The 23,769-nt window shown below is 37.3% G+C and overlaps 1 protein-coding gene and 1 long non-coding RNA gene across 8 annotated transcripts in view; one reads left to right on the top strand and one right to left on the bottom strand.

Annotated features, from left to right (window-relative positions):
* The window catches only part of CHST9 (carbohydrate sulfotransferase 9), a 288,995-nt gene that overhangs the window by 25,325 nt on the left and 239,901 nt on the right, over nucleotides 1-23,769 (top strand). Inside the window, exon 2 of the mRNA XM_063076908.1 lies at nucleotides 11,263-11,479. Within this exon, the coding sequence (XP_062932978.1) occupies nucleotides 11,359-11,479 (121 nt within the window). The 5' untranslated portion in view covers nucleotides 11,263-11,358. The remainder of the gene's footprint in view (nucleotides 1-11,262; nucleotides 11,480-23,769) is intronic.
* LOC134361831 (uncharacterized) overlaps nucleotides 1-23,769 on the bottom strand; it is a 71,081-nt gene that overhangs the window by 30,320 nt on the left and 16,992 nt on the right. For 3 of the 7 annotated variants that reach the window (XR_010021486.1, XR_010021483.1, XR_010021485.1), the window contains exon 4: nucleotides 16,208-16,339. The exons of 2 other annotated variants lie outside the window; for them this stretch is intronic. This is a non-coding gene — a long non-coding RNA (uncharacterized LOC134361831). Of the gene's footprint in view, nucleotides 1-10,895; nucleotides 11,457-16,207; nucleotides 16,340-23,769 lie in introns of those variants that run through there. 2 more of the 7 variants (XR_010021489.1, XR_010021487.1) reach the window with 2 other exon arrangements.

Genomic DNA, 23,769 nt, shown 5'->3' with positions numbered 1-23,769 from the left:
TCTCTGTGAGTGTTCCCCCCCCCCACTTTAATACAAACAAATGTTTGCAAGGGCCTTTAGTTTTAGTTTTTTGCCATCTTTAAAGAGGCTATTGTTGCTTAAAAAGAAAAAACTCTACACTGAATACTAGAATGTAAAATATGAGTTTAAAACATTTTCTTCTAAAACAAAGAATATAAGGACAAAGACTTGTCTTGGTAAAAATTTTAATTATAACTAAATCTTAATTATAACAGCTAAAAGTAGAAGCTACTTGTTAAATTATATGGAAAATCAAAGCAACAAGATGTTTAAGGAAGCACCTATAAATTAGTGTCTAGTAAAAGAATATGTTTCTGTGTTCTACATGACAAAACACATTGAACAGTTGAGACATTACTGGAATAGACCATGAAGCCTGGGAAACTATTTGAAAACTTTCTGAAATGATCAGCTTTGTTTTTACCCATTCTTAGCAATTTCAACAACTGTCTTTCTTCAAAATGATACTTTGTAATGGTATTCTACTGTTAGTTTTTATTTACTGCTATAACAAATCATAACAAATTTAGTGACAACACAACACAAATGCATTATTTTGTAACTCTGTAGGTGAGAGGTCTGACATGGGCTACAAAGTGTCAGCAGGGCAGCATTCCTCTCTGTGGCTCCTTTTCTTGTCTTTTCTAGCTTTTAAAGGCCACCTGCATTACTTGGATCAGGGTCCCCTTCCTCCATCTCCAGAACTAATAAAAGTGAATCCAGTCTTTCTCACATCCCATCACTCCAGTCTCTTCTTTTGCTTTCCTATTTCACTTTTTAGGACCCTTGAGATAATCCAGAATAATCTCTTTATATTAGGGTCAGCTGATTAATAACCTTCATTCCATCTGCAATCTTAATTCTCCATTGCCATGCAAGGTAACATATTCACAGGCTCCACTGATTAGAAGGTGGACCTCTTTGAAGGACCATTAAAAAATTATAAATAGTAAATAAAGTTCACATACCTCATTCAATTAAAATAATTCCATCAAGAGTCAATGTTTTACGGTGGCTACACATTTTACAATGGCCTAAATAACATGAATACTACCTCAGTTTCTCTCTCTATAGATAAAACAAGGTCCATAATTGACCAAATATCATTAGACTATATACTACAGTTTAATTTCATTATGGTTGATAGAAACAATATATTTTTTAATGATTTTGTGCTCACCTTGCTTATAAAATAAAAATCTAAACTCCTCAAGCCAGATTATTGAAATGCTTTATAATAAATTTCATCCTGTTTTTATAGTTTTCCAAAAGACCATCACATTCTGTTTTACTTTATGTTTTCTAGAGCTGGAAGATACATAGGGAAGATTTTATTGTCCTGATTTACAAATAAAATTAAGGCTGAAAAGTTAAATAGGGATTTCTGGTCAAGAGAGAAGTGTATTTATATTTTGGTGTCTTAGTCTGCTCCCCAAACAAACCAATGGCAGATGAAGTTTAGAAAGAAAAGAACTAAAAGACATAACCAAACTTAAAATCAGGAATAGAAGCCAACACACAAAAACAGTGAAATAGGCTGAAATTGTGGGCCTAAGGATGGAAGCTGTTCGAATATCTAGGCATTTAACTCCTGTGTGCAAGCTAGGAACCGGGGTCAGTGATTGAAGGCACAGATAGAGACTGAAGTGGCAACCAGTGAGAAAGAAATTTGAAAAAGAAAACAATGGTGGCAATCTTCACCTGGAAAAATAGCACTTAGAATGTGCTGGGCTTACATAAGCAGACAGACACAGATACAGACCAAGCACTGGAAAATCAGCTAATCAGCCTAACTCTATTATCTACAATAGTACTAATATTACTCTAGGTTGAGAACACCAAACCAACAATGGTAAAACTTAGCTTTGGATGCAAGGAGCAATCTGGAAGCAGCTGCAAAATTACTTGTTAAGGAAGGAAGGGCACAAAGAGAAAAGGAAGATATAGAGAAAGAAGAAAAGAAAAGGAAAAACATTAAAAACCTTTCACACAAATGGGCGTATACATCAGAATTCCAAGAACATAAATAAAACTAATGCTAATAAAGGCAACAAAACTATAAGCAAAATTTAATTTTCATATTGCAATCTGATAAATACTTTGAAATAATTTAAAATATGTGAAGAGATAAGGTAAAGGATAATTTCCAATAAACAGGTTAAAAACTTGAAAAGCAGAGAAAAATGAAATGAAGAAGTAAATTTGTAAAAGGAGTAATTAGAATATTGGAAATAAAAAAATATAGTTTTGGAAAACAACACAATAGGCAAAATAAACAGTAGGATAAACAAAGACACAGAGAAATTAGTAAATTGAAAAATAGCTTAGAGGAATTCACCCAGATTACAGGATAGGAAAAAAGAAGGCTTTTTCTGTTTTGTTTTGTTTTTTTAACATATGACAGGGCAGTTAAAACCCATATAAGATACACTGAAAAGTCTCAAAATTTAGAAAGAGTTTCAGAAAAACAATGTAAAAAAACTTCTGAAAATAGTTTGTGAAGACAACTTCAGAGAATTTACCAGAAGAGGAGAAATATATGAGTACTCTGGTAGAAAGTATTGTATAGATACATAGCATGATAATTACAAATAAATCCTTACCAAGATACATTATCTTGAAGTTGTGGGCAGTTCTTACAACAATTAAATTAACAATTGACTTCTCATCAACATCAGTGGATGATAGAAGGCAATGGATTAATATCCTCAGAGTGCTGAGACAAAATAATGTTTAACCTCAATTCATACTCAGCCATACCATCATTCAACAGTGGGGACAAAAATGAGATAATTGTAGATATACAATATCTAAGACAACTTATACCCCTCTGATATTTACTAGAAAATATTTAAGACTGTAGCTCAAAACAAAGAAAACAAACTCAGAGGGAATCTTTAGTGTTCAAAAATTAACTGTGAACAGAGAAATTGAAAAAATGCCAGTAAATTTAATTAAGCAATTAATAATTAATAATCAGTTTTTCTTTTAAATAAGTGAATTTAAATAGAAAGTCTCAAACATGACCAGGGTGAGGAAACAGTATTCACTTGGTGCTTAAAGCATGCTAAGTTTTTGGTAAAAATCATGAACTTTACTAGAAAAATTTATAGTTAAGAAACTTTTTAAAAAATATATTAAAGTTCTACTTAGCTAGAAGAAATGAAACCTACAGTTTCAAAAAAAGCAGAAGGAGAATCAGTGAGAAGATTAGAAAACTTCAGGAAACTTTATAAGTGCAACAGAAACAAGAAAGAGACCATTTGAAAAATAATAAACTAGAAATATAAATTATCTCATAATTTAAATTATGAAATATTTAGAACTAACTGTCAATAAAAACAGTACATATAAAAATATTGAGATGTCACTAAAGTAGTTTTGGAGGATATTAGTGGCCTTGTGTAAATTTGGGTTTTTTTAAAAGAAATAAATATGTGAATTAATGTTCAATTCAAAAACTTGGGAAAAAATAGATATTCTCACCAAAAAGTAGAAAGAATAAAGTAATAAAGATGAGCGCATAAGTCAGTGAAATAGAGAACAAAACATAATGGAGAGAAGTTTTACAATGTAATTTTAAATAAAAAGCAATGAGATTGAAGCAGTAATAAGCAGTTTCCCAACAAAGAAAAGCCCAGGACCAGATGGCTTTACTGCTGAATTCTTACAAACATTTAAAGAGGAATTAATACCAATGCTCTTCAAACTATTCCAAAAAATTGAAACAGAGGCCATTCTCCCAAACTCATTCTATGAGGACGGCATCACCTTAATATCAAAATCAGGCAAAGATACAACAAAAAAGAAGAAAACTATAGGCCAATATCTTCAATGAACATAAACACAAAAATCCTAAAACAAAACAAAAAAAATAGTGAATAGAATACAGCAGCACATCAAAAAAATTATACACCACAATCAGGTATGATTCATCCCAGCGATGCAAGGATGGTTCAACAAACATAAGTCAAATGTGATACACCACATCAACAAAATCAAAGACAAAACCATATGATTATCTCAGTAGATGCAGAAAAAAACATTTCACAAAATTCAACATCATTTCATGATAAAATCTCTCAGCAAATTAGGTATAGAAGGAAATGATCTCAACACAATAAAAGCTATAACAAACCCACCACCAATGTCATCCTGAATGGAACAAGAACAAGAGCTTGTTCCTTAAGAACAAGAACAAGTCAAGGATTCCCACTCTCACCACTCCTATTTTACATAGTACTGGAAGTACTAGCCACAGGAATCAGGCAAGAGAAAGAAATAAAGGTCATCTGGGTTACAAAAGACAAAGGCAAATTGTCCCTGTTTGCAGATGACATGATCCTATATAGAAAAAACCTAAAGATTCTACACAAAACCTCTTAGAGTTGACAAACAATTTCAATAAAGTTGCAGGATACAGAATCAACATGCAGAAATCTATAGTGTTTTTATACTCCAACAATGAACTAGCAGAAAAAGAAATCAAAAAAGCTAGCCCATTTATAATACTCACCCAAAAATCAAACTAGCTATGAATAAATTTAACTGAGGAGGTGAAAGATCTCCACAAGAAAAACTACATATCACTGTTGAAAGAAATAAAAGACAACACAAAGAGATGGAAAGATATTCCATGCTCTTGGATTGGAAGAATTAACATTGTGAAAATGTCCATACTACCCAAAGTGATCTACAGATTCAATGCAACCCCCATCAAAATACCAATGATATTCTTCACAGAAATAGAAAAAACAACCCTAATATTCATATGGAACAACAAAAGACCCATGATAGCCAAAGCAATCCTGAGCAAAAAAAAATAAAGCCAGAAGCATAACACTACCTGACTTCAAATTATACTACAAAGCTATAATAACCAAAACAGGATAGTACTGGCCTAAAAACAGACACACAGACCAATGGAATAGAATAAAGAACCCCGAAATCAACCCACAAACTTACAGCCAAATAATCTTCAACAAAGACACCAAGAACATACATTGGGGAAAAGATTGCCTCTTCAATAAATGGTGCTGAGAAATCCAGACATCTATATGTAGAAGAACGAAACTAGATCTGTACCTCTTGTCATATACCAAAATCAAATCAAAATGGGTTAAAGACTTAAATATAAGAACTGAAACTATAAAACTGCTAAAAGAAAACATCGGAGAAACACTTGAGGAAATAGGACTGGGCAAAGACTTTATGAATAAGACCCCAAAAGCACAGACAACCAAAGGAAAAATAAAGAAATGCGATCATACCAAACTAAAAAGCTTTTACACAGCAAAAGAAACAATTAACAGAGCAAAAAGACAAACTACAGAATGGGAGAAAATATTTGCAAACCATGCATCTGACAAAGGATTAATATCCAGAATATACAAGGAATTTTAAGAACTTAATAGTAAAAAAATAAACAAATAAAATAACTGGATTAAAAAATGGGCAAAGGAGCTGAGTAGGCATTTCTCAAACGGAGATATATAAATGGCCAACAGACACATGAAAAATTGCTCAACATCACTAATCATCAAGGAAATGCAAATGAAAACCACATTGAGATATCATCTTACCCTAATTAATATGGCTATTATCAAAAAGACAGAGAATAACAAATGCTGGTGAGGATGTAGAGAAAAAGGAACCCTCCTACACTGTTGGTGGAACTGTAAATTGGTGCAGACATTATGGAAAAATGGTATGGAGGTTCCTCAAACAACTACACATGTAACCGCCATACAATCCAGCAATTTCACTGCTGGGTATGTACCCAAAAGAATGGAAATGATCATGTTTAAGGGATACCTGCACTCCCATGTTTATTGCAGCTTTATTTATCAACCTAAATGTCCATCTTTGGACAACTGGATAAGGAAAATGTGGTATATATACACAATGGAATACTATTGCCATAAAAAAAAGAATGAAATACAGCTATTGTAGCAATGTGTATGAACTTAGAGAAAATTATGTTAAGTGAAATAAGCCAGGCACAGAAAGAGAAATATCACATGTCCTCATTCATACGTGGGAGCTGAAAAATAAGGAAGAAAGGAAGGAAAGAAACAGTCACAAAAATATGTTGAACTTTCAAAAGGAGAGAATGGAACTGAAGTTACCAAAAGTGGGAAAGGGAGAGTGGGAGAGTGTTGAGGGAAGAATTCGCAAAGGGCCAGGAAAAATGATTACATTGTATACTGTTGAATATACTAATTATCCTGATTTGAGCATCAAATATTACAAAAAGTTACTGATATTCAACTCTCTATAACCCACAGATATGTACTATCAAGTATGTTACAATAAAAAATGAAAAGAAAATCCTATAAATAATTTTGTGCCAATAAATTTGAAAATAAAAGGTAATGATAATTGTATAGACAATGTAAATTTCCAAAGCTAATTATAAAAAAGTAATAGTATGTTATTGGACCAGTAGAGCAGAGCAGTGTCCAGGTAAACACACACACACACACAGAGGAATTGTGACATATGACAAAATCCACATTAAAAATCATAGTAAAATGGTAAACTCAATAGAGTTGGATGATTGTTATCCATATGAAATGGATACCTTACAATGAACACAAAAATAGAGTCCAGGTGGATTCAAGTACTCAGTATGAAAAGCAGAACTTGACAAACCTTTGAAGGGAAATATAGAATACTTTTACAGTTTGCAGATTAGGAATGTTATCTTAGAAAATTCATAAAGAACACAACTGAGCTTGATATTGCCCATTCTCTACTGTTCCCTGCCCTGTTGTATGACTTGGGGGCTCACTGAATGGATGGAAAAGGCACAACCTGGCCCTGTGGTTTTTAGTTGGGCTTGACAGGAGGGATCACTGACGGGAGGAAACTGAGGCTGGGCTAGCTACTCTTCTGGTTCCCTTACTACCCGCTGTAGTGGGTTGTCTGTGCCCCTCTGTTTGTCGGGGCCACAGCTCCCTCTGGTCGTCCCTCTCCTTCCAGCTGCTCTCTGCAGGTGCCAGGACAAGCTCTCTGCCTTTGTTTCTTCCTTGCTAGGAGTGCTTGCCCTTGGGTACTTGCTCTGTTCCTTGTTGGTTTCCCTAAATCCTGACCATATCTTTGTAACTGTCCCTTTATTAAATCTCCACAATTTCATAAGTTTATCACGTGGGTTGTTTTTTTTTCCCCAAGATTCTGGCTGACCAATCAAAAAGAAAAAGAGTAATGAAACTGATCTAAAACTTCTGTATAATAAAACAACCATACCAACACAGGGAGAAAGGAAGGGAGGGACGGAGGGAGGGAGGGAGAGGGGAAGGGAAGGGAAGGGAAGGGGAGGGGAGCGGAGGGGAGGGGAGGGGAGGGGAGGGGTGGGGAGGGGTGGGGAGGGGAGGGGAGGGGAGGGGTGGGGAGGGAAGGGGAGGGGAGGGGTGGGGAGGGGAGGGGAGGGGAGGGGTGGGGTGGGGAGGGGAGGGGAGGGGTGGGGAGGGAAGGGGAGGGGAGCGGAGGGGAGGGGAGGGGAGGGGTGGGGAGGGGAGGGGTGGGAAGGGGTGGGGTGGGGAGGGGAGGGGAGGGGAGGGGAGGGGAGGGGAGGGGAGGGGAGGGGAGGGAAGAAAGGGACGGGAAGGAAGGAAGGAAGGGAGGAAGATTTTTGTAATGCCCATACAGAGAATTATTATCCAAAGTACATAAAGAACTACCAATCAATAAGAAAAATGGGCAAGAGATATAAACAGAAAATTCATAGATGCGGAAACCAGAAAAGCAAAAAAAAAAAAAAAAAAAAAATCAAAATAAAACAAAGAGTTACAATTTTTCGGTCCCCACACAACTTCTGATCCCGGTTACATCTTCTCCCCCTGGAAAAGATGGAGGCAAGACTGAAGACTCTAGTTCTTCAGAGACAGAGAAAAAGACGTGTGGATGGGGACAGACAGGGGAGAGAAGTGAATTGTGGGAGCTCATCGCTGGTGGTCTCTACTTGCTTAGAGGACGAGAGAGAGAGAGAGAGAGAGAGAGAGAGAGAGAGAGAGAGAGAGAGAGAGAGGCGTAGCTGCTAAGGGACAGGGAGATGCATGGACTGCTGAGGTCCAATGGAGGGCGCAGGCTGGGGACAAGCAGTCCCCTGCCGCTGGGTTTCTTCTAGACCAAACTGCCTGCATCATTTGATCCAAACTGACCTTCCCCAAACCCCACCCTTCTCTCCATAAAATTGTAAACTTCTACCGAACTGGGCAACTCATAATCCTTTTTTTTTTTTTATGTAAATTGCCTCTTGCTAGTAATTTATTGCTATTTCTAGGTCCCAAAATACTTCTGTTGGTAGCCATGGCTATTTAAAAGAATAGTTTAAAAACATTTCTTGGCAGCTGGCCAGTACAGGGATTGAACCCTGGGCCTTGGTGAAATCAGCACTGCACTCTAACCAACTGAGCTCATTGGCCAGCTCTTTAAAAGAATAATTTTTTTAAGTGTTGGAAAAGAAATAATGGAGTGAAATAAATATCTTATCATTGTCAGAGATAAATCAATAGGATATGCAAATAAAAATAAATCTTTTTAACAAAAAAAATTAGGCCCTATCTTTCAGTATTTTAATAATCCATGTATCTCCTTGGAGGTTAGGACTAAGGATTTCCATACACAACTATAAAATTCATCAGTTACCTTTATTTTGTTATTAGAGCTCCAAATTGAGTTCAGTGCAACAAGCTGTTAAGCACCTATTAGATCCAAGATACTGTGTTTGTGAGTAGGGAGAGAACGGAGTTGTACAAAGTACAGGAAGCCTTTGGCTGTAGAAATGTCATATAATGCTTGTACATAAAACAGCATTATTCTGAGTAATTTCAATCTCCAGTAGTCTGCACTTTTCCCAAAGGCTTGGAGGTAAATACATGGTCTCCAAAAAGGTGCGTTTTCCCATTGCAACTGACCTTCGGGTTTGCTTAAAGCAACCCTGCAGTTCCTACGGCCTCACCTTTGTTTAATGAGAGCCATTTCCTAACGCTAACGTTGGGTTAATGGACTGAGATGGGAGAAAATCAAATGTGTCTCTCCATTTGACACCAGATTGCCTTTCTGCCTTGTGGCTTTAATCACTCAATTCTACTCCCATCTGCCATAATAACAATTATGGGTTTTCTACTGCCTTTTTTACCCAGGAGGATATGTCAAAGTATAGCAACATCTCCTGAAGAAAGGAAGGGCAAATTCTTAATCTTTTTCCAGCATTGTAGGTAATAATTTTCCTCTGCAAACCCGCAAGGAGTACTTCTTTAGGCTCTCACACCCACCATTTCCACAGGTTTGTGGCTCTATTCTGATTTATAAGTTTTCTTCTATCCTTTCTCTTCTGAGATAAGTTTTAATTATGTAGACAGATTGTAAAAGTCTCTTTCTTCTTGTAAACAACTATTTCTTTGTTGCTAGTAGATTTTGTTTAACCGGTTTCCTCCTCTCTAAATCTTCTTATGTACCCAAGAATTACGTCTGTTCATTGTTTAACTGCAGCTCCAAGAGAAGAGAAAGCTGGCTTCTTTTCATAGCTTCCCTTGAGGGATTCAATCTTAGAACACCTCAAATTACAAATCTCCCTTGGCAAATGTTCTTCGTTGCATATATTTGGAAGCCATAATATTTTAGTTTTGATTCAGCATAAGAGCAAAGAATCAACCATCAAATAAGCAGTATGATACTACTCTCAGTTCTTCTACTTATTCAAGAACTTTCTTTACTACCCAAATCAAGAAAATCCTTGAAATCCTCAAAAGCAGTGGTGAAAATGTTAATAGTGGCCCCTTCCTCAGGGGACTCAGAAGTGGATTTGAGAAAGCCTCTCAGGTGACACTGACAACCATGGCTCTTAATCTGGTCCCTCCAGGTAAGAGTTAACATATAAAGAAAAATAAGTATTTATGATACGACTATTTTCTTATCCTGCATAAAAACTTTTAACTATTTGGTGGCCTTTTTTCTAATCAGATTATTCTAATTCCTCTCATACATTCACTTCTAATTCTGACCTCATACATTACCTCTGAAGCCTGTTTGTATGAAAATTGGTTTTGCCAAGAACAGCTAAATATTATTCTTTAACCAGCCTAGCAATTTCCCACAGCAGTTTTTAACTTTTAACTGGCACCCCACCAAACACCTCTTAAACAGGCTAAACCAATATTGTCCCTCAAAGACTCACCTTGAAGATTTTGAGACATATTGGCAATAAAAGATATTTTTTAGACAGAGTAATGTGTGTGATGTCTTCACATTGAAGAAAGATTTATTCAGCTCACCCAGAGGAGGGGTAGTCTGTGGCCAAGGACTCAGGCCAGCGTTAGATACAGAGTTGTGACCTTGGCCCAATCATCTGGCTGCTAACCAGGTGAGATCACCATGCAAGTTACTGCCTGCTTGTACGGCAGTTCATAGGGCAGGGGAATTCTTAACTTGGGTTTTGATGAAGGTACATGAACACAGTGGCATTTTGTACCAGATTTTGTGTGTGTTTATATTTTTCTAAGGAGAGGGTTAACATTTTCATCAGACTCTCAAAAGTGGGTGTGACTTAAAAAAAAGTAAAAGACAAGATTACATTAAATGAGATTTTTCTAAAAGAAAGTCATTTTAGTATTTTTTTAAAATAAAAACCTTTTATTACTAAGGTATATTTCTTTAATCTGAGGTAGATTTCAGTAATCTCATGTTATTTTGAGAGGGGTCCTTGAACCTTTTAATTTCTATCCTTTTATGCCTCTGAAGGATTTTAAATGTACTCTTTCAGTTGGAGAAATCTGTTACTTTTATATGAGAGGGAAATGATAGATTAAATCCTTCATTTTTGAATTTTATATATTTTTAAGATATGAAGTTATTTTTCTCTAAGTTTTATTATCATGTTTTTCAAAACCCATTGTTTATCAAACCACTCTGTAGTTCTTCCTCCTTGCAATCATTTTAAGGTAACCCAAACCTTACTTTACTCTTTACAGTATAGGAGAGCTTAAGTCTGGCCAAACTGCACCTAATTAGATGTTAGCGTGTTACTTATTAACTGTAGGATAATACATTTCTTAGATAAGGTAAGAGTATACAATAGAAAATTGCCATTCTAAGGACATCTACCACAGTCTTTTCTGTCTTCAGAGCATTTCAGCATGTGTAAGTCTTCAGTGTTGTTGATATGCTGCATATTTATACCATTGTTGGGAATAAATGTTGTCAGACATGTACAGTGTGGATTTTTTTTTTTAATTCTAGGCTACTTTATGGAATGGGCCCTTAAGAGAACCAGAGCGGATTGAAGCATTATAGGAAAACAAATCATGTGATCTTCAGATTCAGGAATGAGTAGAAATGCAGCCATCTGAACTGGTCATGAACCCCAAACAAGTCTTCCTCTCTGTGCTGATATTTGGAGTAGCTGGGCTTCTCCTCTTCATGTATTTGCAAGTCTGGATTGAAGAACAGCATACAGGTAACACATAAACTTTATTCTATTTTAATTATAACAACAATAGCCATTTTCAATTAAATAAGCTGTGATGTTTATAGACATGAGGGTACTTCCAAAAGTTCATAGAAAAATAAAATAAAAAGATAGTAAGAATCTTCCCATGAAGTTTTTGAAGTACCCTCATATATAGAAAATCACAATATATCCAACAACCAAAAAAATGAGTCACAAACTAAAATTCCCAGCTCCTAAAAGAAAGGAAGATTATATAATTCTAGTGGACACCTGCTTCATGGCTTAACACTTGGAAGTTTTGTTATCTCAGTGGGAAGCAGCAGAACACTGTTAGCACAGCAAAGACTGCTTGCAGAGAATTTGTCTACTCAAAAGTGTAGCATTTATCCTACCTCTTGTGCGTCCACTGAACATCAGGCACAAGCCTAAAAGGAGCCAAATATACAGCGACCTCTCTTTTAATACCTTCTTAATTTTTGTGATGATACTCATAATTGGTGTACATATTCTTTAATACCTTTGCTATAAAGCATGGATCGGCAAATCTTTTCTGTAAAGGACTAGACAGTAAATATTTTAGGCTTTACAGGGCACACCATTTCTATCACTACTACTCAACTCTGCCAGTGGGTCACAAAAGCAGCCATAGATTAGATATAAACAAATGGACCAGGCTGTGTTCCAATAAAACTTTATTTACAAAAACAGGTGGTGGGCCATATTTGGTTCACAGGCAATGGTTTGCCAATTCCTGCTATATTCATCTTGCACTTTCATCATTCAGTGTGCAATTGCTGCACATTGGAGGCACTGAATTACTATTAAAATGGATTATATTTATAATGATAATAGTGCTATTAAAGGAAATGTCTTAGAACATCCTAGAAGTTTATACATATAGCTGTTGTGAAATTCTGTTGTTTTCTCTTGGAAGCAATAAGCTATGGCTTATGGCTGTTAAGGAAAATAAAGTAGAAACAGAAGAACAGTTTCTTAATTGTCTCCAGTTGTGGCCTGTCTTAAAGTTATTCTAGCTATAAAGCCCTTAAGAATCTGAACGATGATTTCATACTGAATCATAAGTATGAAATTTAAAAAGTGTTCCCATTTTTACATTCCTTTCTTTGATTTATCCTCACAGACACTGGATTTATTTAATTTATATGATAACCCTTGTAAAAAAGGTTGTGTGTAATTATTTTTTGGAGAATATGTAACATTGTTAAAATGGTATTGTTAATTTACATTATACTTTACATAAACTATAATATTATGTTACCATTTTTATGTTACAGAAATAATTTATCATAAACATAATATTTAATGAAACTACCCATGATAAAATTATAGTCTAGTTCCTCCTGAAATATAACTCCTAACATAGATCCTGTCACATAGTAAGCCTTCAAGAGATGTTTGTTAAATGAATGAATAAAAGAATAAATGAATAGATTGAAAACTCACTGCAGACTACAGACTAGAATATAGCAAAAGAGGAAGAATCAAAAAGCCCTCATTATCAGGACATTTGCTGATATCGTGGCCTCGTAATAAATCTTATTAGAAGTGTATCACAGCAAGACTCCAATACACAAAGGAGAACATATTCATATGGGAGAAAATGTGGTTTAGTCTGCTAGTAAGAAACTATAGATATCTGAGAAAGCAGTCAAGTCATATAATAACATCCTACATATAAAATGCAGGTTACAAAATTTGTCTGTAAGCACCAATAGCTACCATTGATTGAGAGCTTAATAAGTGCCAAATTTTTAATAAGTTTTCTCTACTCCTGGTTATATCTTACTAGGTGGGTGATATACTCTAAATTTACAAATGAAAGAACTGAGGCTCTAGGGGGATAAGGGGCTTAGCCTTGCATGTACAGGAAAAGCAGATTTGACTCAGGTTGGGCCACTATGCACTACGAGGTCCGTGCCTCTACCCTATGTATCACCTCTGTGAGGGGAAAAGGTAAATATCATTCCTCTATAGCACAGATGAAGCAGTGAAGACTCAGAAAGTTTAAGTGACTTGCCCATAGGTGCAAAGCTAAGAGTTTTCAAAGTATGACCCATACTCAAGTTTTCCTATTCCCCATGAACCCTAAAAGAGTATCCTAACCAAAACAGTGGATAAGATAGACATATAATATATGCAATAGTATCACTATAGATGTTTTAAAATCACTGAAACTGATAAATTAAGTAATACACAAATACATAGATGTGTAACCTCTTTTACAAGTTAGGATCATGATTTGGCTTCATCATTTTCCCAAGTGTTAGAAAATTATTTTCCTTGGTTGAGATCAACTGGTAAAACATTTACCATTCCCTTAAATTTTATTTGTAATTTGCTAGAAGTGCTTTCTCTGATTTTCAATATATTTTAAATGGATTATGTAATATCTCACAAACTACTTATGACAAAGAGCATAAATGTTAAAATCATGTTTCCTTTAGATAACTATTTCACTTAAGAAAAACCATATTATTATTCAAGAAAATTTTTAGCTGCAGTTCTACTTTATAGTAGGCTAGTGCCCGGGGTTGTAATTCTGTCATTTTCTAAGGAGATAGGTACCTATGTATTTTATGTGTTTTAAATAACATCAGGCATTTTTAAAGACAATCTCTTTTTAAATCAGAAAATAGATGAATATGTGCTTTGATGTTAAGTTCAAAATTGGAAAATTTGTATTTTGAGCACTTTAGAAGAATTACTCAAAGAACTTTGGAAGATGAGCTGGTTTTGGCTCTATAAGTAATGCAGGTTTCTACATTCTCAATTGTTTCAATCTCATCTACATCTCAGTTGTATATGAGAACTCAGGTTTTCTCTATACTTTTTATTTGAAGCCTTTAAAATCTTAAGATATGAACTATTTTCTAAGACTTCTTGTAAATAAAATGCTTTGGAATTACCAAAAAAAAAAAAGTCTTAACTATGCTCTGATATGGTAGTAAAGGATTATGAAGAGAGATTTTTGGGGGAAGGCAAAGAGGAAAAATGTGTGACAGAGAAATTAACATCTAACCAATTATGCAACAGAGGTCCATAATACCACCCATTTTTCAGTACCATCGTCAATTACTTCATCCATTTCTTTGTGTTAATTGTCAGTATGTTGGTGTGTTATTGTGAATTTTATTTTATAATTTTGTGTGTGTGTGTGTGGTTGTTAAGAGTACGAGTTTTCCAGTTAGTAAGATCTTGAAGATCTCAGATCTCCTACTTGTTAGCTTTGTGACACTGGGCAAATTTCTTAGCCTCTCTAAGCTTCAGTTTCCTCATCTGTAAAATGAGGATGATGCTGGTTTCCACATAGGGTTGCAGTGAAGATTAAAGGCGATAATGCTTGCAAAGCACTCAGCATGGTGCCTGGCAAGCAGCTGTGCCCAGGAATAGGAGCTCTTGTTATCATCCTAGAACTGATGCAGACCGTCTGCAGACTTGCTTTTTCTGAGTTGTCACAAATAAAACTCAGCACAATTCAGGAAAACTGAATTATACCCAAGCTTGTGCCTTGGCTGATTAAGGAGAAAGAAAGTAAAAGAAAAAAGGCTTAGTTTCAGCTCTGGTTAAAACAGTTGGGAGAGCCTAACTGGCACAGAGTCATTCTGGTTCCCAGTGTAGACACTAGGAGGAGAATGATAGGATTGAGTACAGAGGGGGTCATTGTCCAGGAGCATCTCATGTCTATACAAGCCACTTCCAAGGTCAGAGCATTCATTCTCCAGTATTTCTTGAGCACTTAACAGTCAGAGGTATCAAGCCCTATGTGAATACAGGGATGTAATAGTGAGCCAGATATAATCCTTTTTCTCAAGGAGACTATAGTCTCATGGATTGTAAGGGAAAAGATGGTCCTGAGTCAGGCTAAGACATTGGTACAAAAGGACAGCCCATTGTGACAAAAAGAGACAGACCCTCCATTATGGGGCAAAATAATGAGTTGGAGATATAATGACCAGGAGAAAGAGCCCAGTCAGTTGTCAGTGATAGAACTGCTGACCAGACAGAAGTGCTAGAAGGAGTGGAAAAGGGATGGGGGGTGGTGTTAGCAGGCACAGAGGACAGACCAAAGCAGAATGGAGGTCTGCGGGAAAGATGCAGTGATAATGAGGGCCAATTCAAGACCAGTCACAAGGATGGCTCATTTTTTCCACCAGCCACTGTTTAAATTTGCAATTTGGTGCTCTTGCTCTAGGTAGGATCTCACTGCCAAATAGAACAAATACCAAAAGGCGTGGTGCGTAACCGTTTTGCATGTGCAATAAACCAGGGTCAAGACCAAATCCGATTACACCACTTCCCTGTTGAAAACTTTTCAATGATATCTCGTTCCCTTAAACAGAAACTTCCCGCTGTGTGGCTGTCGCCCGTGCCTTCCTCCCCAGCCTCCTCCTCCGTCCACTCACGGTGTTCCCCGGCGCTGCCTCTCTCCCCCCACCATGCCAAGGCCTTCCTGACTCTGCCCCTCATGCTTTCAGAAGCCTGGGAGGCTCATCTCCTGCCACTCCCCTGTCAGGGTTTAGCACAAATGTCACCACCTTTGATCACCTCCACAGTCCATCAGTCACTCTCTCTATCTCTCTTTGTTATTTCCTTCAGAGAAATTATTGCAATCAGCAATTGTCTTGTTTAATTATCAGTTGACTTATTTATTGTCTGTATCTTTCACTAGTTTATGAGCTTCCTGCGGACAGAGACCTGGTCTGACCGACTTACCTCGTATCCACCTTCCAAAGCATGAACCTCCTATGGAGCTCAGTAGTATTGTTGTGTGGGTGGACAAGTAATACTTTGCTTGGTTTTCCAACATCCCGGCCAAATGACCACGCAGACTCTGTTTGAAAATTCCTAGGGACAACAAATTCATTACCACCCATTTGACTTTACAGAAACATCCTCAGAAAGCTCCATGTATTCAGATAGAACGTGCTTCTTAACTTCTGCTTAACAACTCGCTCTAGGTACACCCCTGACACTTCATGAGGCTTATCTTTCTTGCATCACATAGCCAGGTCATTTTCAAGGAGAATGAAACCCCAGATTTCTTAACCATTTCATGAAAAAGATGATTTTCTTGCCTGAACCATAACACTTACTCTATATTCCTTTTGAAACATAATGTACGCTATTCTTGTACGTAAGTTGTGTTAGAAATACAAATATCTAGCAAAATTCCCTATCAAGTAGTAAAGAGTTATGTACACATATTTTTAAATACACAAGGCAGTAAAAATCAATAATTTAATAATTTATGATTTGTTTTCCTGAGATTTTCCAGAATCAAGTTAAGTTATAACCATTCCAAACGGAAATCGTTCCCTGGGTGTATAAGAATCTATCTGAACAACTTCTGAGCATTTCTCTTCAGGACCAATAATTTTTTACCTACTTATTGATATATTTTTACATGATTACCTTAAACTCAGTACCTGTTTTTATAATAATAGCAGCTTTATTTTTTTGAGCAGTTTTTGGGTCCCAGGAAATGCTCCAAACATGTCACACCTGTTATCTCATTTAATCCTACAAAATCTGAGGTAGAGGAAGAAACAGTTAACTCCTGCCATTGTGCCAGCAGAGTAAGCCTGGTCGGTCATTCCAGATGCTGAGTAATATCCTGTGCTCTGGGCACATCCAGTTCCTGGGATGCCTAGCTGTGCCATGATGGTTTGTCACATATATCCTGGTTGTACATCTTCCTGGGCTCCTGTGAAACCTGATCCCTTATTTTCACAAGTATCCTTGTCATAAGCCTTCTCCATTTGTATTAGTCCATTTCTGTTGCTATAACAAAATACTTGGAACTGGGTAATTTATAAAATGAAGTTTATTGCTTATAGTTTCAGGGGCTGGGAAGTCCAAAGTCAAGGGAACACATTTGGTGAAGGCCTTGGTGGTGGTGATAGTGACCCAGGGGTCTCACATGGCAGAAAATGATGGAGCAGAGAGAGCAAGAGACCTCCTCATTCACTCTCCTTTTTAAAGCCCTCAGAACCACGCCCCTGATCGCCATTATTAATCCATTCACTACTGCACTGTCCTACAATCCAATCACCTCTTCAAGGCCCCCACCTTTCAATTACCATAATAGGATTTCCCACCCTCCCAACAGTCAAAGTGGGGGCCAAGTTTCTAATACATAAAACTTGGGGACATATTTCAAGCTTCAGTGAGTTTGGGGGGGGGACATTCAATCCACAGCACCATTGCTTTGGATAAACTCTGGGATCTCTCCTTCTTGCCTCACAAAAGACTAACCCTGAAGAAAACTTAAAACTCTCATCCAGCAGTGATTCTCAAACTTCAGTGTACCTCAGAATCACCTGGAGGTTTTATTAAAACATGTGGCTGGGCTCCACCCCAGAGTTACTGATTCATTAAGTCTGGGATGAGGCCCAAGAATTTGCATTTCCAACAAGATCCCTGGTGAGGCTGATGCTGTAGACCCAGGGATCACGTTTTGAGAAGCCCTGATCTGGAGCATCACCACTCAAAATGTGGAGGGCAGAGGAAGCAGCAGCCTCACCTGGGAGCTTTTGGGAAGTGCAGAATCTCAGCACCCCATTGGCCTGCTGAACCAGAATCTGCATTTTAGCACAGCAGGGGTTGTCAATCACTGCACAGCAGAAGGACCAGGAAGTTTAAAAAACACCGATGCCTGCTTCACACACAGAGATGCTGATTCTGGTGCTGGTGACTTCCCCAGAGTTGCTAATTTAGCAGGAGTGTGGCCTGGGCATGGGGACTTTTTAAATCTCCTTAGGCAAATCTAATATGCAGCCAAGCTTGTGAACCAATGACCTAGATCAACTGACTTTTGCTGATCCATTGACATTTTCTCTTGCCCCACACTCATCTACAAGATATGTACTTCAAGAAGGAAAAAAAGTTGTCATTCTAATATCTATTAAACTGACAGAGGAGGAGAAAGAGTGTAAATAACATTATATCCGAGATCTCCATTTTGACCCAGGCAGGCTCCAAGCTGTAAAGAGTTGAAAAATAAAATGAGACTGACAAAGTAATATCTCAACCCAACAAGTATTACCGCAGCACTAACCAGATGACCCAGCAGAGTCAGTCAGAAAAATACACTCTCCCCAAACAAGTATTTGTTCTCAGTATAAAGTGGCTTGCTACTGCCTTCCTTTTCTCTAAAGCACTTTGTCCCATGCATGCCTGCTTTGTTTTGCTTTCAATTTTTTAATTTTCTTAAGTGACAAGTAAAAATTGTGTATATATTTATGGGGCATGGCATGGTGCCTTGATAGACATATACATTGTGGAATGGTCAAATCAAGCCACTTAACATATTCATTAAGTCACATGCTTATCATTTTTTTTTGCTGTGAAGCTGCTTAAAATCTACTCTCTTTGCAATTTTCAAATATACAATGTACTGTTATTAACTGTAGTCACCATGATGGATAATAGATCTTATATTCCTTCTGTCTAACTGAAATTTTGTATCCTTGGCCAACATCTCCCCGGAACTGAAAAGCTTTTTTGAGTTTCCTTTTATACCTCTAATTAGACATTTTTTTCTGATTTCTAAAAGTTTCTTTCTGATTTATATAAAAGTACCGATGAATGAATTTAGTTCAGGATCCAGCATTAGTGTCTAGGGTCAATCGTTCAGGTGAGAATTCTTTTTGGTCAGTGATGTGAACTTGCTTTAGGTCAGGGTTCTATTCAAATCCTGCATGCTATTATTAATGGCTACTTTTACTTTTTTTTCTTTTTCAAAAGCACCATAGACATCAGTAGTCCTGGATGTATTTTAACCCTCCCCCATCTGTTTAAAAGTGAAAGGTGGTGCTGCAAGCTTCCAATTTCAGGCAAAGCCAAGCCACCTTATTGCTTTTTCTCAGATAACAGATTCTGGTCCTCACTAGAAAACTGGCCTCTGTGCTTCTGGAGTTTCTAAGGAGACTTCATCTCTTTTTTTTTTAAGCTAAGTGTGCTTTTTTCTCTCTACACAAGAGCATATTTTTGGCATGTGATGGCTTGTTTCTAGACCAGATTGGTATAATTCTTTACTCTCAAGCCTCTTTGATGACAGAGTATATTCTTTTCCTCCAAAATCAGGCTGTTCATCCTGATTGTGTTGTTGCCGTATTGAAATTATATTTTCTTTCAGGGTATTTTTATATGCCTGAATGAGAACAAAGCCATTTTTAACATGGAAGGACTTTATGTTTACTGCCAATCCTATACTCGTGGAAAGAAAGTTACTTTTCTTTAAGAAGTCACTTATTTGAATTTCTTCCTCTGATTTTGATGAGCATGGCAAACATGTTTCAGTCAAATGGACACAGGTGCCCACCTCTGGACACCGCCATACCCCATCTTCCTGTGTGTGATTTTTTCCAGGCCAGGGCCTTTGTGTTATCTATTCCCTCTTCCTGGAACACATTTCCCTGGCTGTTTCTATTGCTGGTTTTTCGTGATTCTTCAGGGTACAGAAAGTAAATGTCCCCTGATGTTTTCTTTCACGCATCTGTTTCATTGTTGATTACAATTCACCTTGTGGCACTGATCCCAATCTGTAATAATTATTTTTGTTTACTTTCATATGGACTTCCTCTCCCGGTAAAATGGAAGCTTCCAGAGGGCAGGGAACTTATAAGTTAGTGGCCATTATACCTGCAACTGCCTCTCCTTTCCAGGTGCTGATTTCAACCCCCCCTTCACCAGGTACCCTAGCACCCCCCCCCCCAAATTCAGTGTTTGCTCTTATTCACCCACACACCCATAACTCCATTCTCCCCATGGACTCTGTCTTAACTCTCTACCCCAGGTCTCCAAGTCTCCTGTGTACTCATGTGCTGTCCCTTGCTTTTGCCCCAGGCCCCAGAAGTGAAGGAGTAATGGATGTCAAGTTGTTTAAAGTCTTCTGAAATTGAATAACATTCAGCAGCCAAGCTTTGCAACAGAATCAATCCCATCAACATAGATTTTTTAAAAATCTAGTAATTCACCAAGTGCATTTGTTCTCCAAATATGTCTTGAGCACATGCAAACAATAATGCCTTTGCTTCAGCCTCCATTTCTTTTGGGGACTGCTCCTCCTCTCCCACACTATATACAAAGTTGTACCAGGAACTGCCATATTACAATGTAACCCTTTATTTGGTCCATTGTCAAGTACCCGGCCAACACTAGACCCAACATTCTTAGTATACACATGCCATTGGTCACAGGGAATTAGTAGACTAGGGAATGGGTGGCTGACCCAAGCTTGGCCAACAATTCCCTTTGTTGGATTTTGGTTTTAAGACCTTGAGTATGAGCCTGAATGCTTGGACTGTACAACGTAAAGCTCAGAAGCCTCACAGCTGCTTTCCACCATGTGGACCAGAGCAGCTAAAGATGCTAGGCTGTAGAGAGAGACTGAAGAAAAGTAGACAAGAAGAGAGGAGCAGAGAGCCCCAGCAAGTGTTTAGGTCCCTGGATCCACTTCTTCCAATATTCAATACTGTTCCTGCTCTTCCTTAAATTTCTTTCCCACTCTCAGTGAGCAGCCATCTTTCTGAGAGAGGGGTTATTGAATTTCAGAGGAGCCTCATAATGGACCCCATTAGCTCTATTCATCTCTTACAGTAGAGAATAGATAAAGCAATAGATGGCACAAAACAATCCCCCTTCACTGTTTATACTTCATTTTACACCACCAACTGCAAGATGCTGCCTGTTTAGTACTATGCCCTAGCACCTAGCACAGCGCCTGACACATAGCAGATGCTGAATGAGTGAATCCACACCCAAAGTTCAGCTCACCTAAGCTAAGGAAGACAAGGGAGGCTGGTGTGTAACTTTGGATTCTTCAGAAATTAAAGTGCTTGGTTTGGGGTCGGGTGGGGGTTTTTTCTACAAGTATCCTGAAATGCCTTTTTTGAGGTCAGAAATGTGTTACCTGGGCAAGTTTATTTTTCCTTTTGCATATTTAGTTTTTAACAAATGATGGATCACCATTTAGCTGACATGTCATAAGGAAAAGTCAAATGTTGAATATGGAATCATGCAAGATGATTTTAAGATACCTTTAAGATCTCTTACAGTGTTAGACTTCAGGTGGCTATCATGTTCTGTCTAAAGGAGATAGTGGTAAAGTCTCAGAAGCTCTCCATTTTGGAGGTAGTATTTCATAGCATAAAATACTGAGCTCTAGCTACTAACTTCTACCTGTTTTGCATCCTTGAACAAAATGATTAATCCCCCCAGATTCTGGTTTCTTTTCTTCTCCATTTCCATACCTTCTTTCTTGCTTTCCTTAGGTAACCAACCATCCTAAATTTGATGTCTATCACCACATTCCTGTTCATGTCTCTATAATTTTTTAACACGTGTGTATTTCTTTTTCATATCTATAGCCTTATACAAAAGGTGTTTATCTGTGTATTACTTTTTGCAGCTTGCTTATTCACTCAATGGTAAATTTGCAAGATTTACTTATACTGATATATGTAGCTCTAATTCATTTACCTAACTGCTAGATAATATTTTATTATGTGGATATGCTGCAATTTATATGTTCATTCTCCAATATATGCACCTTAAAATTGTTTCTGATTTTTTGCTATCACATATAATTCTGCTAAGAATATCATTATATAATCTTTTTGTTCACATGTTTCAGAGTTCCTTAGAGAATGAATTGCATGTTCTCCAGAATTCCATCAGCTTCAGAATTCTATGATTTCATATCATGGTTTTTCCTCTGTTCACACAAATCCAAATTAGGACTTCTTAAAGCACTACAAATGTTCTATGATAAAATTCTAGTAAACATACACAAAAATATTTATTTGGGTATGCCAATTTCCATTCAGAATTATAGCAGAAAGATATAAATATGAGGCACGGAATCAGCACTCACAATGTTTCTTACTTTATTGGTATGCCAACGGAGTAGTCAACAGTTCATTGAAAATCAATTAAAATAATTACCAGGTCATTAGTGTAGACTTTGAGTATGAGTGTAAAGATCTCACTTGCTAAATAATTCATGACATTAGGCAAGTTAAGTCCTGTTAGTGGGTATTGATTTGGAATATAATATCACCTAGTCCAAACTCTCTAATTTTCCTAATAAAAATACACTCTTTTAAATGCCAAAGCATCACACGGTCCCAGGCTCCTCCTTTTACAAAGAAGCAACTGAAAGGCTTGAATTTGCATAGCTGGTAAGTAACAAAACTGTCACTAAAACATGATTCCCAATGACTATTTTTCCACAAAATACTCTTTCCTTTCCCCTCATCCTAGCTTCTCTTCCTTCTCCCTTTTCCCTTCAGATCCAAGAGGGCTCAAGACACTTTGGAATTATTGGTTTGTTTCCCCCAAGTGGCTTGAACACAGCTGTTTCAAAACCTTTGAGAAGTTTAGCAACCAGATGCATCACCAGGAGCAGGAATATGGTTTCTGTTCTCCAATCGAAGATTTTTCTGCTCAGAGAACTCACTGTTGTAACAGCCCCCAAGTTCGAAAGAAAGTACAACAGTGCAGAACCAATGTCTTTGGTAACAACTCAGTCTGTGATAGTCTTTTTAAACATACTTTTCAAGATTAAATGAGGAAAGAGGTATGGTGGTATCTTTGGTGTAGTCGCCACCTTCTAGGTCTGTTGGTGAGCTTTGCAACTCTAGATATTTCGTTTTGTCATTTCCCAAGAATTAAAGAACTTTCGGGTTACTAATCATACTAAACAGTCACATAGGGATTAATGTATAACCCAGAAATCACTTAATCAATTATTATCATATTAATGGAGCAATATCTTTCTAGTAGTTAGAACAGCTACATGCACTGGCCAGTCCACCCTACTTTCCTAGGTTCGGGATATTGGGGAAAAAATTTACTCTTCTTGGGGTTGCTTAATGAATTTGGAATATTCTTGTGGGGATGTTTTGCTCAGGTCATGAAGAAGTCTCATAAACTAATTGTTTCACAAAATGTTGTATTTCATGGTGTCACCCCCCAAGATCTGTCAGGCATTTGTTTTCGTATCTGGTAACTGTAGACTGTGATAGAATATTATACAAGATAGATTGGTACCAGGATAAATTAATGGGCCCTTTATGTTGCCTGGCAATCCTGTGTTCCCAACTGAGCTTTTACTCTCCTGTTTTCCAGAGAGGCAATTTCTGATATGCTACTTTCTCCTTGGTGCTCCAAGCACCTGTGTCTCCTCCCCGTGTCTCCTCTCCGTGTCTCTCTGCAGATGGCCTCTCCTCCTACTTCCCAGGAAAGAGATGGCCAACATCAAAGACAACTCC

The sequence above is a fragment of the Cynocephalus volans genome, chromosome 13, assembly GCF_027409185.1.
Source record: "Cynocephalus volans isolate mCynVol1 chromosome 13, mCynVol1.pri, whole genome shotgun sequence".
NCBI classification, from domain to species: domain Eukaryota; kingdom Metazoa; phylum Chordata; class Mammalia; order Dermoptera; family Cynocephalidae; genus Cynocephalus; species Cynocephalus volans.
This window is presented reverse-complemented; position numbering and strand designations above follow the sequence as displayed.